Source organism: Mustela lutreola, chromosome 9 (genome assembly GCF_030435805.1).
Source record: "Mustela lutreola isolate mMusLut2 chromosome 9, mMusLut2.pri, whole genome shotgun sequence".
NCBI lineage: Eukaryota > Metazoa > Chordata > Mammalia > Carnivora > Mustelidae > Mustela > Mustela lutreola.
Genome location: NC_081298.1, coordinates 70,565,608 through 70,584,836, shown reverse-complemented (window position 1 = coordinate 70,584,836; position 19,229 = coordinate 70,565,608). Strand labels below are relative to the sequence as shown.

Genomic DNA, 19,229 nt, shown 5'->3' with positions numbered 1-19,229 from the left:
TATTTTCCATTGCAGAATAATTTAGCTAATTTAAAGCTTATACCTTCATGGGAGAGAACCTAGTTCATGGAAATATTTCTAAGATGATTGTTTTAGAGAACTTCAGCTACTTGACTGTGGTCAGCACAATTGGATTTTTTAGTTGTTAATTTAACTTTATTTATTGCTGTTCTTTTTCAGAAAATACTTCCAGGAGGAAATACATCATTTGATGTAGTTTTTCTTGCAAGAGTAGTGGGAAATGTAGAAAATACTTTATTTATTAACACATCCAATCATGGGGTATTTACTTACCAGGTAAGAACCAGGAGTAAAACTTTCATTTTTTTATAAAATATAGTTCTCATCTCTGATGTGTCATATGACAGCCTATCAAGAACCCTCTTAAAAACTCAGGGATAATAGGAAATACAGGAGTTTAGCCTTAGAGCATTTTTACTCACTATTGTGTCTGTGACTATCCCTATTCAGATCAGACTGAACAGTCTTTTAAAGCTACAGCTAAAGCATTAATGTAAGATTGGTTAACAAAATAATAGTAAAAAATATCTTACACTAAATTTTTTTTTAATTTTACTTTGCACATTATGCTTTATAATAGTTTCAAGAGTAAAATATACATGGCTGCTTTTCTTAGTAAATGATTGTTTAAAATTTGTTCTTTTTATATGTAATTATTGTTTAGGTTATTAAAGTTAATGTTTTATGAATCAAGACTTTTATATATCAAGGTTATCAAGATTATTAAGAAAAAATGCTTATATGGCACTATACTACATAACTTAGATGCATTTCTGCCTATGTTATCGATACTGTTATCCTCATTTTTTGAGATAGGGAAGGAGAAGTTTAGAAAAGTTAAATAATTGGTTCAGATTATGCTACTAGTAGATTATTGAGCAGGTATTCAAACCCATGTCTTTGTACCTATAATAACCATCCTCTTAACCACTGTGTTATACTGTGCTTGGAACACATGGTTTAACTCCTTACTTAGCTAATGTCTTACTTGACAGTGTCTATGATTCTGTTTTCAACATTCTTCTCCAGGACCCAGAACATACCATGTATCTTGAAAATTAGTGTCGCAGTAAACTGATAGTCAGGTACCTGTGTTTATGTATGGTGAATAAGTCTTTAATGGGTGTTTAGTAAGCAGCCTGCATAGATTAGTAACTTTGAAGTACCGTATATATGACACTCATTTAACAAGAACCTCTTGAGTAAGTGAAGACTGTTATAAGAATATTAAGACCTTTACTCCACAAAGGCACCCCCAGTTGCCTAGGTGGTTGTGGCCAAGCTGGACTACCTGAGGCTTGTGATCTGGTCATTCTCAAGGAGAGCCTCAGTGGCCTCTGTCTTTCTTCACTTCTCCACTTCTAATCTTTCACAAAGTTCCCCTCCTAAATATATCTTGAGTCTGTCTACCTCTCTTCTCTTCACTGCCATTGCTGTCTTCTAAGCCACCATTGCTTCTCTCTGGATGACACGGTAGCCTCCAACCAACCCTCCACACCCCTCCAGTCCCTGCCATGGGCCTCATTCACTGTAATCAGAGTGACCTTCTGTGAACATAAATCACATCTAGTCAACTTGCCCATGGAAATCCTAATGTTGTCCTATTGCTCTTAGAACAAAATGTAAACTTCTGATCAAGGCCAACAAGGCTCTGCCTTGCTTAGCCCTGCCACCTCACCCCGTGACCTTGCTTCTCATGGCATTCCTGGTCTTCAAACAAGTCAGCCCATTTCCTGCCTCATTCCCTTTGCATACTTCCCCTTGCCTGAATACACTCTCACTGCAGTTTTTTCTCATCTTGCTGGTGACATCAGCTCACATCACTTCCCCAGAGAAGATTGCTGTAACCATGTTCTCTAAAAGAATATTCCCAGCCTTACCCCCAGCCAGTTATTCTATACCACATTACCTGGTTTTTAGAACTTTTTTATTGTTACCTAGTCTGTTCCTCATACTAGAATATAAGGTTTATGACAGAAGACATATTATTTTTCTTATTCACTATTAAATCATTCACTATGTGTATATCTATGCCTAGCACATCATAGGCACTTAATAAATATTTCTCATTTGAATGACTGGCTCACCCTGTTTAGTAAGTCAACCCAGGGCCTTCTCTTCCCATGTTGGTATGACCTGGAGCTGAGCTTGATATTTGAGAAATTCCTTGGGCCCTAGATCCATCTCCTTATGATTAGAGTAAGGAAATCTTTTGAGTCCCTATTTTCTTCTTTTGTCTATTCTATGAGCTCATGAAGGTCTGCTATCATTTTAATTTCTGATATAGAAATAATTCCAAATACACATATATATGTAGTAATACAAATATGTAGCCAAATAAAGTATAGAAACTACACGTGTATTCTTTTTAAATTAGTTAAGATTTGTCCATCTAAATAAGACTCACTCGTTTTCTCTGGATCTGTCAGTTATAACTATAAAAATGTTAATTATCAGAGCAACTCATATTTTTTTCATCTTTGAAATAGGTATTTGGTGTTGGGGTTCCAAACCCATATCGATTGAGGCCATTCCTTGGGGCCAGAGTTCCTGTGAACAGCAGTTTCTCACCTATAATAAATATACACAATCCTCACAGTGAGCCTTTACAGGTGAGTTTATGATGGTGATTTTGAATGAGTTTCATTTTGGCAAAAACTAATGCTTAGTATGAAATCTCAGTCTGTTACAGTTTTCAAGACTGTTTAAAATAGTGGGGTTGAAAGGATGCATCACAGTGGTGGGGGCTTTCTTTTAGTGCAGCTTTCTGCAGTTGGAGTTTTGGATCACAGTAGTCCAGGTATTGAATTTTGGGGACCACTTCTAAAACTGTTTCCTCTGGTATTAGATTTTAACAGGTCTACATTTAATTTAGGAGTTTTCAGCTACACAAGGCCACTACTTTTCTAGTATGACATAAATTTTTTATAACACTGTTCATGCTTGCTTTTGGTAATAAGTTTTTGGTGATGGCGGCCTGGAAATTGAAGCCCAAGGGAAGGGTAATATAGAATCATGATTAAAAGCAAACGTATTTTTTTTATTTAAAAAGTCCACTCCTGATCTTACTCAGTCTGTTAGTACTGAGTGTTTTCAAGTTTGAAATCTCCTCACTAGTTCCTCGTCTCTGGCACAGTGGGAATGGCTGATGTTCCTCCCTCATGTACTCCTAAGATCTCCACCTGCATCCTCAGTGACTTCCAACTACGTGATATTTGCTGCTACTTGTGTCATCTGGTTGGAAGGAGATGTGGATGCTTTCCAGAATAGTCCATAATATCCACACCCAGAGTTCTTTAGGACCAGTGCTGCAGGCCTTAACAGTAGTTTGAACATAGCCATTGGAGGGATAGCACTACATATTGTGGCAAACTGTAGGGCTTTCACAGCCAGAATGGTTCTTGTCATCCCAGAGGCGCTGGCAGAAATGTTCATAAACAGAAAGTGAGGAAGAGTATAGTGAGATTTTTAGAACATGAATTGTGAAATTATATGCTGAATTAGCAAGAAAGGGGTTTCTCCCCGACACTTAGCTAACATTTGGTGAGCATAGCTACTCATAGGAATATTCTGCCCAAATTTTAATGATTTTTTAGCTAGATATCTTTGTTACAAAAGAAGAAAATGCCTTTCTATCCTGTTTTTACAAGTGAAAAGTGTTTCCTCTTCATCATCAGTTGATCATTTATATCCTTTTGGCTAACTTTTGGTAATTGTGTATTTTCCCTGTTCTGACTAATTTTTAATGACAAATTGTACAGAAATCTCATAAATTCCTGTTGCTTTCTTTCCTCGTTTGTTTTCAGTCAACTGATTTTTGTTGTTGTTGTTAATCTGGGCTTTTTCCAGTTACTACATTTTAATGAAGAATATATCTCACACTGGACTTGGCACCAGCACACAGGAGAGCAAATGGAAAAGCCAAAGCTGCCCTCTTAGAACCAGTACAGGTTATTTATCTGGAAGGCACTTTAACCTCATGGTTCTGTGTTATACTGTGTCATTAGTCTTATTCTTAAATTTAAGAAAATACTGTAAATTACAGGTTGCATCTGATTTGATAAAGGACAAACATGAGTATGTTCTCACTGTAAAAAAAAAAAAGTTAACTCAAACATGTGAAACAAAAATCCTCTTGAGTTCCACTTTTTAATCCAGTGCTCTCCAATAGAACTTTCTTCAATGATATATCTGTATCTGCTCTGTCCAGTATAGCAGCCACCAGCCACATGTGGCTAATGAGTAGTTGAATTTGTGGCTGGGGTGGCTGAGAAACTGAACATTTCATTTTATTTTATTTCAGTTAAATTTAAATAACCACATAGCTGATAACTGTTGTATTAGCACAGCTCTAGTCCCAAACCCCCCCTTATAGTGCATTTGCATATATATATGTGGACACAAAAATAAACATTCTTGAGCAGGTTTTTTTTATATAAATTATATTCTCTGTTGTTGGCTTCCTTTTTTTTCTGTATGTTGTTTAATTAGAATAAATATTACTGGACTTAAAGTCAGGAATATGTCGTGTTCCTAGCTTTAATGTGATCTTTCCTTTGAATTTTATAGTGTAGCCTTTTTCTGTCCCCATTTCCTTATTCCTTCCCCTACAATCAGTAGTCTACATTTTAATCTTCTGTTTCCACACATTGTTGTGCTTGTTTCCTTAATACCTTGTAAGAATAAACAAAATAGTATGTGATGTCTTCTGGTTTTTCAGCAAAGGTTCTACAGTCACTCCATCAGTTTAGATGGTATCACTATTAATACAACTGGGACTATAGGGGAACACTGTAATAAAACAGAAAGCAAGCAATAATACTCAAAGAAAATCTTAGCTTGTTAGTCTTTGCTAAATGTGTTATTTTAACAATATACACCAAAAACCTTGAAGTTTTTACTAAAGTATTGCTGTTTTTCCTGCTTTGTCTTTTTTTTTATGTATTCCTAAAGGATTTACATGGTAAAACAAGTGAAGGTCTTCCACCCATTCTTTTACTTCACCCCAAATTTGTATTTAACTAAGAATATTCTTGGGGTGCCTGAATGTCTCAGCCAGTTAAGCGGCCAATTCTTGATTTCAGTTCAGGTCACAATCTCAGGGTTGTGGGACCAAGCCCCACCAAGGACTCAGCGCGAAATCCGCTTGTCTCTCTCCCTCCACTCCTTTCCCCACTTGCGTGCACTCACTCTCTCTATCCCTATCTCTATCTCTAAAATAAATAAATAAAATCTTTTTAAAAATTTTTTAAATGAAAAATTAAGTATATTCTTTCTTTTTAAGAGGCTGGGTTACCTGCTCTTAAAGGAAAGTCTCCTGCCATATGACTCATTCTATCCCTAGGTATTTACCAAAAAGAAAAGAAAGCAGACGTTCACACAAAGACTTATAGAAATGCAGTGTTCATAGCAGCTTTATCTGTAATGACCAAAAACTGGAAGCAATCCAAATGTCCATCAGTAAGTGAATGGATCAAAAATTGTGGCATAACCATAACATAGAAAAGAACTGTTAATACATACAATAACATGATCAATCTCAAAATAATTACACTGAATAAAAGCAGCTAGGACAAGTGTGCATACTGTATGATTCCATTTATATAAAGCTCTAGAAATTCAAACTAATCTTGAATGGCCAGACCCAGCTCATTGGTTGGCTAGGGGGTGTGAGGGGGCAGAAAGAGACAGTTAGATTACAAAGGCCATGAAGAAAATTTAGAGGAAGGGTTATATTTAAAGTCTTAATTGCAGTGGTAGCTCCACACCTATATATGTATGTCAGAATTTATCAAGTTGTGCATTTGAAATATGGGTGGTTTATTCGTATATCAGTTTTAGCTCAGCAAAATCATGAGTATAGGTGCAAGCCACAGAGGTATTATTAACAGTTCCTGTGATTTTTGCTGCCAAGAGAAACCAAATACTGCCATACTGCATTAAAAATGTTACATATAGGGCGCCTGGGTGGCTCAGTGGGTTAAGCCACTGCCTTTGGCTCAGGTCATGATCTCAGGGTCCTGGGATCGAGTCCCACATCGGGCTCTCTGCTCAGCAGGGAGCCTGCTTCCTCCTCTCTCTCTCTGCCTGCCTCTCTGCCTACTTGTGATCTCTCTCTGTCAAATAAATAAATAAAATCTTTAAAAAAAAAAAAAGTTACATATATCCCAGAATGATGCATTCTTCACTATTTCACTATTATAGTAGTTGTTAGATCTGCTGCTAAATCTTGATATAAATGTGTGACTGAAAAAAGCACTGTGTTGGGCACCTGGGTAGCTCAGTTGGTTAAGTGACTGCCTTCGGCTCAGGTTGTGATCCTGGAGTCCCAGAACCGAGTCCCACATTGGGCTCCCTGCTCGATGGGGAGTCTGCTTCTTCCTCTGACCCTTCCCCTTCTCATGCTCTCTCTCTCTCTTTCTCTCTTATTCTCTCTCTCTCTCAGATAAATAAAATCTTTTTAAAAAAAAAAATGTACCATGTTACTATAAGAAGTACAAAAGTTGTATTTCCATAAAGTGTTTTTCCTTCGGAAAAAAATAAAAGGTGTTCTGTGGATGGATTTTCTTTAATCCAGTGTCTGATATAACCATACTCTAATATTTGGAAGTTACTTTGTTTTAATAAAAAATAACCACCACTGGTCACACATATGAATCACTGACTCCAGTGATAAGACATGATACTTATCCTACTTTTATATCTGTAAATGTTTTTAAGTTGTTCTAAGACACAGGATGCCAGGCGTATTTCTGTTTAACAGCAAATCAGTTGCATTGAGAATGTGATTTTGAACTTAACCATCACATGCTGTTTTGTCACAGGTTGTAGAAATGTACTCTAGTGGAGGAGATCTTCACCTAGAACTTCCAACAGGTCAACAAGGAGGTACCAGAAAACTGTGGGTGAGTGATGGTATATTTTTCTCTCATGTGTAGTCACATGGAACCAATTATGTTCTTAAATACACCAGAAATTATACACTACATTTATCAGCTATATAAATGTGGGTGACTTTCCCTTAATTATATCTTAATTTTAAACTTACATCAGATATGTTTGAAAATTAGATGATACATGGAGAGAAAAGTGTAAGTAGTAATTTTGGGGAAGAGCAATGAACAAAATTGGTGGAAGCTTTAACCCACTCTGTGAAAAGGAAGAGATTTCAACTATTCTTTCATAGAATTATATTGGTAATGTTGTCTCTGAATATAATCATTTATAATGTGCTTTATACCAAAAATTAAAAAAAAAAAAAAAAAAACCCTGTGGGAAAGATCCATTATATGTTTGAGGTAGAGACTTGAACATGCAGATTTATTGTTGATAGTGATGACATTTTCAGAGAGAATGTAGTTAAGCCCTCATGACAATTTAGAACATTTTAAATTCTTAGGTGATTTACATCCACCTTTAATATTACTGAATAGTTAATACTAGTTTGTGTCAATTCTAAGAGAACCACCTTTTCTTAGAGAATATTGGCAAATATTAGCCAAGTCAATGAATATGTAGCAACTATCTTATTTGTACAGTTTCCTGTCCTCAGAGGGTTTTTCTTTAAATGTTATTTACCACACCTTAATCAAAGAGGGGAAAAGCACAGGAGGTACAGTTCTTATACCAAGGGCACTCAGACCACTCATCATCCATAATTGGAGACAACAGACTTTACAGGTATGAGTAAGTTCAGAATATCAAATTTATTTATTAATTGCTCTATTAAACACACCTAACCTCTTGTTCTGCCTTCTGACCAGTCTCATCCTAGGAAGAGATGCAGAGGGGACATTTTTAGAATGTTGACTTGAGCAATTAGAAATATTTTTTCAGGGATTTGGTTAACTCCTCCGATACAGGAACACATTAGCAGATAGAAATATTTAATGGATGGTTCATGTATATCCTTTCACAAAAAATATTTTATCTTGAAATTATGTTAGTGTTTGAAAAGCCTTTACGAGAAATAGTATTTAAAACAGTGCTTCAGAGAATTAACTATAAGCTATTCAACTTGTATTCTAATTCTAGATAGAAGAACTAAGAATTTACTGTGAAATATAATTGGTAACCAAAAAACATCAGAGAATTGAGATTTCTCATTATTTAAGAACTGTGATCAGTGATAGCAGAGATGGCATAATGTTTTAAGACTCCCAGTGGCTACAAGAAAAGATAAAGTTATTCTTATTCTTACAAACCTAGAGTAAGAAAAGTCAGTTGGCCTTGACCTCACCCTCAGCCCATTTACAGTGTACATAAGAAAAGCCCAGAGACCAGTCAGCTCCCTAGAGATGGGGAAGTGGATGGTGCATCTCTAGTGGCCCCAGGAGGGTTCCAATCACTTCTTTCCTACTTTGAGGCTAAAAAGTTAAGAGAAGAGAGGTAAGTGAAGACCAGTAAATTCTATATCACAGGGATCTCCTCAAATATACCAAAAGGTGAGTGGAGAGAAATTCTGGTGGTCCCAAGGAAGCCAGATTGTTGTAAAACCAGGAAAAAATACATCTATAAGAAATTGTTTTTTCCTGATGAATCTTCCTTTTAGTGTGTTTCTGAATGTTCTGTCGTTCAGGCCTGAAAATGTTTGCTATCTTACTTGCTAAGAGTCTTACTGAAAGCAGTTGGTGAACTGCAATTGCCTGGGAAGCTTTGTTGTGTTTAGTTTTAAATGCAAGGACACTTTCATTTAAAGAGTTCTCTAAGTTATTATTTATTATTTAAAGAAATTTCTGTAGACTTCTGGAAAAGCATTTCCCTCCAATAGTGACATGTCTATTTGTAGAGAATTTTAGGAGTGAATTGTATACACAAACATCACGTTAAAGAATAAATGATTTATAGAATAATTCAGTCTTTTAATGATAATTTTGCAACTGACAGTTTGTTTCCAGATGATTTTTTTTCTTCGCTCGATTTTTTATATCATGCTTCGTCAATTCTAAGATGCACTTTTTTTTGCACATTTAATGTTCTTCAAAATTGGAGTGTGTTACAACCCATGGAATATATTTAAGTGGCAATGTGGTTTTTTTTCTTAGTAGGCATATAAAATAATCATCTTTCAGTCATTCTCATCTTATTCACTAAACTGTGGTGGTTTTGGAACATTACAAAATCTGTGCTACATATGGTCTGTTAACTTGTCAGGAGATCCCTCCTTATGAAACCAAGGGAGTGATGAGAGCCAGCTTTTCATCCAGAGAAGCAGATAACCACACAGCCTTCATCAGAATAAAAACGAATGCTTCAGACAGCACAGAGTTTATCATTCTTCCTGTTGAGGTAGAAGTTACAACAGGTTAGTAGAAAACCGAAGGAGTTGCAAATGTGTTTGTTTTGTTTCTAGTACATCTTACTTTGGGCTAAGTAAAATCTAATGGTTTACTTTTCTCTTTTCCAAGCTCCTGGAATTTATTCCTCAACCGAAATGTTAGATTTTGGTACACTACGAACACAAGGTAAAGAAAAGAGACAGTGTTTTTCTAAGTCTTTAAAAAAAAACTCTCTGTTCGGAACAGTGTTGAATGGCTGACTCTTCTTTAACTCCTTGGTAACTCAGAGTTACCTTTCAGTGAGTTACACGATCTCGTAGAAACCTACTGTTGGGAACTCTGAGCCCTCACAAGTTCATTCCCCATTCCTCTGAGGGACACCATTGCTTACTAGGTGGGAAAGCAAGGTCATGAGATAAGTGAAGTCTTTTAAACAGAACAGTGAGGCGGAAGTTATAGTTTCTGAGTTTTTTAATCTAGTTTGTCACATATTCAGTTATGCTGAATCTTTTTTTTAATAGTAAAATAGGGGTGCCTAGGTGGCTCAGTGGGTTAAGCCTCTGCCTCCGGCTCGGGTCATGATCTTAGGGTCCTGGGATTGAGCCCTGCATCGGGCTCTCTGCTCAGCGGGGAGCCTACTTCCCCCTCTCTCTCTGCCTGCCTCTCTGTCTACTTATGATCTCTCTCTCTCTCTCTCTGTCAAATAAATAAATAAAATCTTTTTAAAAAAAATTTTTTTTAATCTTTAAAAAAATAATAGTAAAATAAAAAATAAACTATTTCTGGATTCTTAGAAGTAGATAATGCCATTTTATTATTAATTTTATTATTAACATTAATTATTCAGTTATATTATAATAACATAATGTTAAATTTACCCCAGATGTTCAAAGAAAGTATTCGATTTCTAAAATTGAAATCACTCAAAGGATTTATTAAGAAAAAAATAGAAATAGTTATAATTTGGGATTTCTGTGGGTCATGTATAATTAGAATTTGATTGTTTAGGATTAAAGACCCCTTTTTGAAAATTAGATTTGGTTTTAATGTGATAATTTCACATTGCACATTATTAATTTGCTTCCTTATGCTTTCCTGGAAAACTGAAAGATTAGTAATAATGTCTAATTCCACTAAAAAATTGTGTTTTGGGGGCACCTGGGCAGCTCAGTGGATTAAAGCCTCTGCCTTCAGCTCAGGTCATGATCCCAGGGTCCTGGGATTGAGCCCCGCATTGCGCTCTCTGCTCAGCAGGAAGCCTGCTTCCTCCTCTCTCTCTCTCTCTCTCTCTCTCTCTCTCTCTTTCTCTCTCTGCCTCTCTGCCTACTTGTGATCTCTGTCAAATAAATAAATAAAATCTTTTTTAAAAAAAATTATGTTTTGTTTTTCTGATTATTTAGGAGGGCATGGTTCTTGTAATACACTGTATCCTTATGAGCTGGGTAGGATCACATTCTTTTTACTAATGTAATTGTAGTTCTTTTTCATGTCCTAGAATAGGTTCAGTCTCATATCTAATAAGGTAAAAATTCTAGCTTGCTGTAAAGCACACATGTTAAAGAAATATTTCTTTTCTTCAATTTTAACAGATCTACCAAAAGTTTTAAACCTTCATTTATTAAATTCAGGAACAAAAGATGTACCAATAACAGTAAGTTTTTATCTATTTTTTCCAAATTTATATATTCTGTTTTTAAACTTAAGAGAAAGTTAAAAATAATTAAACTCCTCTTCTAAATGATTCTGTTTTATGGTGGCCTAGTGTAGTTGGGTTCTAAGTGTGATGTGAGAAACCTGTTCTTCCTCTGTCTTCCTTAAAGATGAGAAGGAAAGTAGATGATCTTCTTCAAGCCAAGTCTGAACCAAAGTCCCTGAGGTTCTTCTTTAGGTATCATTTAAGAAACTTGTGGATTCTGATAAATCCTAGGATGTGTGCCGTGTGCAAAGAAAAACGGGTTATAATGGTTCCATCAGGTTTAGCTGTTAGACATAAGGTATGGGTAAGTAAAGAGAGAGGGGTAGAAAGGGTTCAGATGAGTTGGGAAATAATAATAAAGCAAAGAGATATGGTAGGTATTGGGAGAATGCTGTTAGTATTTGTCCAAAGTATCCTTCTAACTGGCAACTACTACAGCATGCTAGATAGCAGACTACAAACCAGGGTCCTCTTTTCCCCTCACAGATGCACATGAAACAAGTGAATTTTAGGCCTTACTGTGGAATTGGGGAGCCATTCCACGATTTTAGGGAAAAAGAGAGAGACCCAAATTTTGCATTGGTCCACAACTTTACCTCCTAGTGAAGTCCTGAAGATACATATATAGGAAATAATGGGAAAAGAAAGTAGTACATTTTTATTATAATTTGTGCTAATATCAGTAGCCTAAATCAGAGAATTCTGATAAAATGAGATACATCAAATGGGCATGAGACTTAGGGACCTTTGTCCATCCATGGCCAAATCCAGAGTTTTTAGCCAGCTGGTAGCATGGACCAAAGAGAGGAGAGTTTGCAAATCCTAAATGAGGGAGCAAGAGATGGTCATCCCAGGTAACCATATCTGTGCAGTAACTGTGCTCATTGATCATAATCCAGGCAGTGGCCTGCTGTCTGACCTAGTATTTTTTGCTGCTAAGTAGAAGAACTAGGGAGATGGGATCTGGTAGGGAGCTTCCCCAACTCTACTCTGGGCTGAAACTGCCCCACTTGGAATTCCTGCCTGTCCACTGTTGGCAGGCTGAAAGAAACCTGTGGTCCAGTTGCCTGGGTCTGCTGTGATTCACATCCGTCCTTCTCAGGGGGTCCTTATGGGTTGGGACCCCACCACAGATGACAAGGAACAGCTCTTTTGACCTGGCCACCCTGGTACCATTGAAACAAAACACAACAGTATGAATAGTAGCGTTATATCTCTTTGTTTTGTTATTTTTCTTTTTAAATAGCAGCTTTAGTGAAATATTTTTATATGCTTGCTTTTAAAAAACTTTTTTTGATTCAGTTTTTGGAAAGATTACCATCAAAGTCTCTGTGGAATGAAACTATCACCATGTTCTCTAGTAATGACCTTTTACATAAGAAAATATTACAGTGAATATTTCTGTTGTATGATATCTTTGTAATTCCTATTTTAGCAATAATTAATTATGTTTTCCTAAATACGTAATGCTGACTGTTACTATATTGAGGGGTTAGGGACTGATTTTGTCTCTTTAACTATATTGACATTTTCAAAGTATATGGAAAAATGAGCAAAATAAGAACAGTGTAAATGTTTATAAAGATGTGAGTTATATGTGTGTTAATAAGAACACCCTTTTGGACAAGGACCATTCTGTAATAATATACTTGTTTTCTTTGTTTGATGTTAAAATACCTGTTGTCTTATAAAGGTAGCTGTGTTTTGTTCTTGTTTTCCAGTAGAATGAGTTGGGAAGTATTCTCTCCTATTTTGGGGAAGAGTTTGGAAGAAGTGGTGTTAACTCTTCTTAAATGTTTGGTAGAATTCACCAATGAAGTCCTGTAAGCCTGGGCTTCTCTTTGTGGGAAGTTTTAAAATTCAGTCTCTTTAGGCCTATTCAGATTGTCTGTTTCTTCTTGCTTCACTTTCAGTGGCTTTTGTCTTCCTAGAGATTTTTTCACTGTGTCTCAAGTTTCTAATCGGTTGGTGTACCAGTGTTCATAGTATTCCCTTATGATTCTTTTGTCCCTGTGAAGTAGGTAGCAGTGTCCTGTTTTTCATTCTTGATTTAAGTAAGTTAGTCTTCTCTGTATTTAAAGATGGTTTTGGTCAGTCTAGCTAAAGGTTTGTCACTTCTGTTGATCCTTTGAAAGAGGGCAGCTGAGTGGCTCCATCGGTTAAGCCTCTGCCTTCAGTAATGCATGATCCCACAATCCTGGGATCAAGTCCTACATTGGGCTGCCTCCCTGGCAGGGAGTCTGTTGCTCTCTCTCTCTTTCTTTGTCAAGTAAGTAAATAAAATCTTTAAAAGAATTAATTTTTGGTTTTGTTAATTTTCTATTTTTGTCTGCCATTAAAACATCCTTTAGCTGATGAGTAAAGATGGTAGAGAGTAGGAGAACCCCTTTGTTCCCTTGACACCATTATCCTCACATTTGCAAACTAAAAAAAAAGAAATCTGTTAGAGTTCCCTCTCCAACCATGAACACACACACATTTTAGGTTGTACCGGTCAGTGAAATGCAAAGGCCCTCTGTATCACTAAAATGTTAACATTTTGAAATCTTTCTTTACCCAGAATTATGATTGTTTTTGTTAAAAAATTTCTGAGTTCGTTTATCTGGGTTTCCTCCATAATAGAATATAATTCCTTCTGCTAGATTTGTTTAGATTCTATTGGCTACAACCTACTTACCTTCTTTGAACTTTTTGATACTGATTTCTTCTTTAGCCCATTTGGCTACATAGAGCACATTTACTGTATCTGTGGTAGTATATCTACCACTCCCCCCAGCCCTTTTTCTCTGGAGTGAGCTTAAGTGCTTTCTCCACTGGGAAAGCCTCTCCTAGCACAGCTTTCTGGCAGCACACTGGAAGATCCCTTTTTTGCTGCAGACGGCAGCTCTTCGCCTGTAGGGCAGACATTGACTGTCACTGATGGATCACCCAGCTGTTGCCTCAATTTGAGATGTCTGATAATTTTTATTTTTGTGTGTTCTCCGTGCTGTTTGTCCATGGTTGGTTTCTTCTGTTTGTGGGACACCATTGCACAGGGCAGGGTCGTTGTGAGAGCTTTCTTGTTGGACACACTTGACGCCTGCAATCACTTCTCCAAATGTGAGGGTTTAGAGATTTGATGGGAAAATGACTTTACTTAGCCCAAGCAATTTTGTCCAACTTTTTACATACAATGAATGGACCGAAACAAATGTCTTTTGGGACACCTGGATGGCTCAGTCACCCAGGTGTCTGCCTTCAGCTCAGGTCATGATCCTTGGGTCCCGGGATAGAGCCTCGCATCAGACTCCATGCTCAGGGGGGAGTCTGCTTCTCCCACTGCCTGCTTCTCCCCTGCTTGTGCTCTCTCTAACAAATAAATAAAATCTTGTTTTTTAAATGCCTTTTCCAATAAACGTTTTCTTTAAAATGAAATTACCAATCATAAGAATATGAATGAAAAAATACCATAGTTAGGAAAGAGAAGGAAATTCAGTTATAAAAGAGAAGGAAAGAGGCTCATGTTCCTCCTTTTTCTTAGAGTTTTAGGATACATTATAAGTCAACATTTTTGTTCTTACTATGGGTCAGGCACTATGTTAGGTTCTTTACATGGATTATCTTATTTAATACGTGGATTACCTTATTTAATACAACAGTCCTATAACATACACAGGTTCTGATTTTCCAAAGAAGGTAGATGAATCAGAACTTTTTTTAAAGACTTCTTCAACCATAAAAACTCAAAAGTTACTTAAAAGTATATTAGTATATAATGATACCAATCAAATCTTTGCAAATATATCATTTTAATTTCATATGTAGTATTTCTACTAAAATCCTTTTGATCTATAATACCTGTCTGTATATCTGCATCTGTAGCTACCTGTGTATGTATTTTTTCTAATATCCAGAGCCTAAATTCTGCCAGTGTTTTGGTAGTCTTGTCATATTTCCTCATTCATTCTTCCTTTATTCACCCAGTAAATATTTAATGAGCGTCAGCTATATGCCAGCTTTTGTGCTAAGTACTGAGAACACAGCAGTAAATCAAACAACCAAGGTTTCCACCCCTTTTGAGCTCACTTTTTAGCTGGGAGGCTGATGACCAGTATACAACATAATTGTAAATTGAACCAAGTTCTAACAAAAAAAGAAACAGAGTGGCATGTAAGTTGGGGGAGGGAGATGGTTTAGATAGGGTTGTCTCTGAGGAGCTGACATTTGAGGTAATAACTGAAGAGTAAGCAGTTGGCACCCATAAGAGAAGCTGGCAGATGAAAGTTCCCATCAAAGTGAAAAGCAAGTGCAAAAGCCTGAGGCGGGAACAGCTTTGGATGTCATGGGAAACAAGGAAGGGTTGAATGTATAAGGTGAGGGCCATGGCTTTTGGGCTTTGAGAAGTGTTTAGATCTTATTATAAGTGCAACAGCAAATTACAGAATTTTAAGCAAGGGAGTGACATCATCTGATTTGTGAGGGTCATCATCTGTGTTGTAAAGATCGTAGTAGCTACTTTGTGGAGAATGCACTACATAGAGTTAGGAGTCTATTGCACTGGTCCACTTGAGATGGTGTTAGCTTAGACTGCTTACCTTATCAGCCAGGGGACAGGCCCATCTACCATGGAAACTGAGTTTTAAGAGAGCTTCCTAAGGTTTTTTTCCCCTTTCTGCATAGCATGCCAGACATAGAAACTGACACATTTTTTTTAAAGTGTCCCTGCCTCTGTCCATTTCACAAATATGTAACATCTTAATCAGAAGCTGGAGGGTTTTTTAATTCCCCTTCAGGGAATTCAGAGTCTCTTCATCTTTCTAGATATGGGACCCCTAAAGCAAGTGTCTCAAAATAAAAGTTTCTTACCTGCAATTGGACAAGATACCTACCAGACATTGATGGTGTATAATGCAACTCCGAGAATATGATTTTCCTCAACACTTAAAAAACATTAGTGTGGAATAAATGATGGAATAAATTTGCATGAGACATCTTAAGAGGAACATTTGCATAAAGTTTCCTTACTGATAATGAATAAGAAACACGGATGTATTTGTCAGTTTACCGCTGTCAACTTGATGTGAGCTTTAGTGAATTTGTGTAGCTACTGTTAAAAATACAATTGTTACATTCTGGAAGGTTTTTTCCTTACTTGCTCAAATGTTTTTGTGAGTAGTTTTAGAGTGTCCTGGACCTTTGAATCTTACTTGAGAGTTAGTGAGCTTTAATTGGGTATGAATATCATGAGAAAAGGCTAGAACTATATTTAGAACATGTGCAAGCTGCCTTTCCTGGGAATCTTGCCATATTTTTTCCACTTCTCAATGATCTTTAGTAAGCAGCAGTTAGTGACTGATACTAAAACAGATTGTTAGTGTAAATATGCTTAATACAAGTTAATGATTATGTATTATTTTTCCTTTAAAGCCACCAGAATGGCCAACTATTTAAGTGTTTCGTTTGTTTGACCATGTTTTTGTTTCCTTGGAAGATGAATTTTAACTGGTTTAGGGTTGGGTGTTTGTTTTTTATTTTTAATGATAATAAGTGAACAGATCATTCATATAAAACACAAATCAATTAAATACTATTGCTATAATATATATACATATATATTATATATGTAATAATACTGAATATAAAAATTTTCCTCTGGTAAGGAGAATCTTAAAGTAATATGTTTCATGTGAGAAAAATACTTTTCATCAAGTATTCTAAGATCTTACTTCTTACAGTGACTATATATTTTTAATTTAAATTTAATTTAATTAACATATATTGTCATTAGTTTCAGGGGTAGAATTTAGTGATTCACCAGTTGCATATAACACCCAGTGCTCATTACATCAAGTGCCCTCCTTAATGCCCATCACCTAGTTACCCTATTCCCCGACCCACCTCTGCTCCAGCAGCCCTCAGTTTGTTTCTTATAGTTTAGAGCCTCTTATGGTTTGCCTCCCTTTCTGTTTTCATCTTATTTTATTTTCCTTTCCTTCCCCTATGCTCATCTGGTTTTTTTCTTAAATTGCACATACGAGTGAAAGCATATGGTATTTGTCTTTCTCTCACTGACTTACTTTGCTTAGCATGGTACCCTCTGGTTCCATCCACATCATTGCAAATGGCAAGATTTCATTTATTTTTAATGGCTGAGTAATATTCCATTGTATATACATGCAACCTCTTTATACATTCATCTGTCAGTGGACATCTGGGCTCTTTCCATATTTTGGCTATTGTGAACATTGCTACTATAAACACTGGGGTTCAGATGCCCCTTCGAATCACTATGTTTGTATCCTTTGGGGTAAATAGCTAGTATTTGGGGTAAATAGTGCAATTGCTGGGTCATAGGGCAGCTCTGCTTTTAACTTTTTGAGGAACCTCCATACTGTTTCCCAGAGTGGCTGCACCAGTTTGCATTCCCACCAACAACTTAGAATGACTGTATTTTAATAAATATCATTGCTTAGCTATTTCTGGTTTGTGCAGGCTGATAACACTCAAAAAATGTTGTGGTTGTTCCTACTGAACTGCCACCTTAGGCATGTTTGAAAATGGTCAAGATTTCGTTGCTGCTCTGTCACATTCAGTAGAGTATGTAGCAGTCCTCTGCAAACTACAGAGCTTTATCTGATCATCTTTCTAACAAATCTCGACCTCAGGAGAAAAGTGGCTCATTTGAAAAAAGAACAAAATGAATAGAATCACAAAACTTTGTAGATAGATGGAATCTGAAAAAATACATAATCCAATCCTGGTGTTTTTACAAGCAGGAAAAATAAGGCCTAGAGTAGATGGGCAGCTTACTCAAACTGACACTTCTACTTAAATAGTTAATTTCTTCTTTGTGCATAAACCCATCACTATGGGACTGTCACATATACTTCTGTACTGCTTTCCATTCTTTTGGAAGAAGTACTAGTGTAGTAGTATAGTATTTGAGACCTTTCCATTATGTAGTTTATCTCACAGGTCAAACTGCATTGTTTTATTCCTTAAAAATAACACACACATGGACACACAGCCTTCAAGGAAGGAAGGGATTGATATTTAAAATGATTGCTACTAACAGCAAGCTTATTGATAATAAATATTATCAATATGAACAAATCCACTTGCAGCTCCAATTAGAGATTCAAAAACAAATGAGAAATTCAGAAGAAAGATAAACTACTGAGAGAGCCTGGAGCCAAGAGCTCAGGCTACTAAGATTTCCAGCTCGGAGAACTGCAGAACCACCATCAGGTCCAATAAAGACAAACAGCGGTGAGAAGGGAGATGCCCTACCATTTAATCAATATGTGTATAACCAGCTTTGTTCCCTCGGATCATGGACACAATGCAAAAAGAGCTTTTCTTCATACTCCTCTCACGTGCTTCTTGTGCCTTCCTGCAACTGCCCTTCATTCGGTTTAGTCAGATTTCCACTTTTACAGATCAACTGGAAGGGTGGGTAGGGAGCCAGGGGAAGAACTCCGCGACCTGCAGAGATCTGTCTGTGCCCATGTTAGCAGGTACACTTGGTGAGTGTCACATCAGGCTTTGACAACAAGTTCAGGAAGCCCCTGAAAATTCAGCAAAAACCCTAGAAAGGTTTCGAGACCCAAGTAAGATTCAAATTGAATTCTAAAGGAATATTATTGATCAAGATTTGTATATAGTACCATGACTTCATTGACACATGTTTAGGCAGTAGGATGCCAAGTAAAGGGCCCAGACCCTGGATCAAGTCAGGATACCCGGTTTCCAGCCCCACTTCTTTTTTTTTTTTTTTTTTTATTTGTAAGAGAGAGAGAGCGCGAGTACAGGCAGAGTGGAAGGCAGAGTCAGAGGGAGAAGCAGGCTCCCTGCGGAGCAAGGAGCCCGATGTGGGACTTGATCCCAGAACGCTGGGATCATGACCTGAGCCGAAGGCAGCTGCTTAACCAACTGAGCCACCCAGGCGTCCCTCCAGCCCCACTTCTTGATGCCTAAGTATTGAAACATCTCTCTGTACTACAAGATTCTCTTCATCTGTAAAACAGGGAAGCAGGTTGGGATCTTTGTTCTTTCCAATGAAAAATGCTTTGTGTCGGTAAAGATAAAAAACCCCTAACGGGGCGTCTGGGTGGCCCATTCAGTTAAGTGTCTTCCTTAGCTCAGATCATGATCCCCTGGGCTCCTGGGATTGAGCCTCACTTCAGGCACCGTGCTCAGCCAGGAGTCCACTTCTCCCTCTGCCCATTCACCTGCTTGTGTTCTCTCTCTGTCTC

At 37.0% G+C, this 19,229-nt stretch overlaps 1 protein-coding gene across 1 annotated transcript in view; it reads left to right on the top strand.

Annotated features, from left to right (window-relative positions):
• The window catches only part of TMEM131 (transmembrane protein 131), a 214,486-nt gene that overhangs the window by 134,651 nt on the left and 60,606 nt on the right, over positions 1–19,229 (top strand). Inside the window, exons 6-11 of the mRNA XM_059134680.1 lie at positions 181–297; positions 2,511–2,633; positions 6,846–6,926; positions 9,175–9,325; positions 9,429–9,485; positions 10,889–10,950. Of these exons, the coding sequence (XP_058990663.1) occupies positions 181–297; positions 2,511–2,633; positions 6,846–6,926; positions 9,175–9,325; positions 9,429–9,485; positions 10,889–10,950 (591 nt within the window). The remainder of the gene's footprint in view (positions 1–180; positions 298–2,510; positions 2,634–6,845; positions 6,927–9,174; positions 9,326–9,428; positions 9,486–10,888; positions 10,951–19,229) is intronic.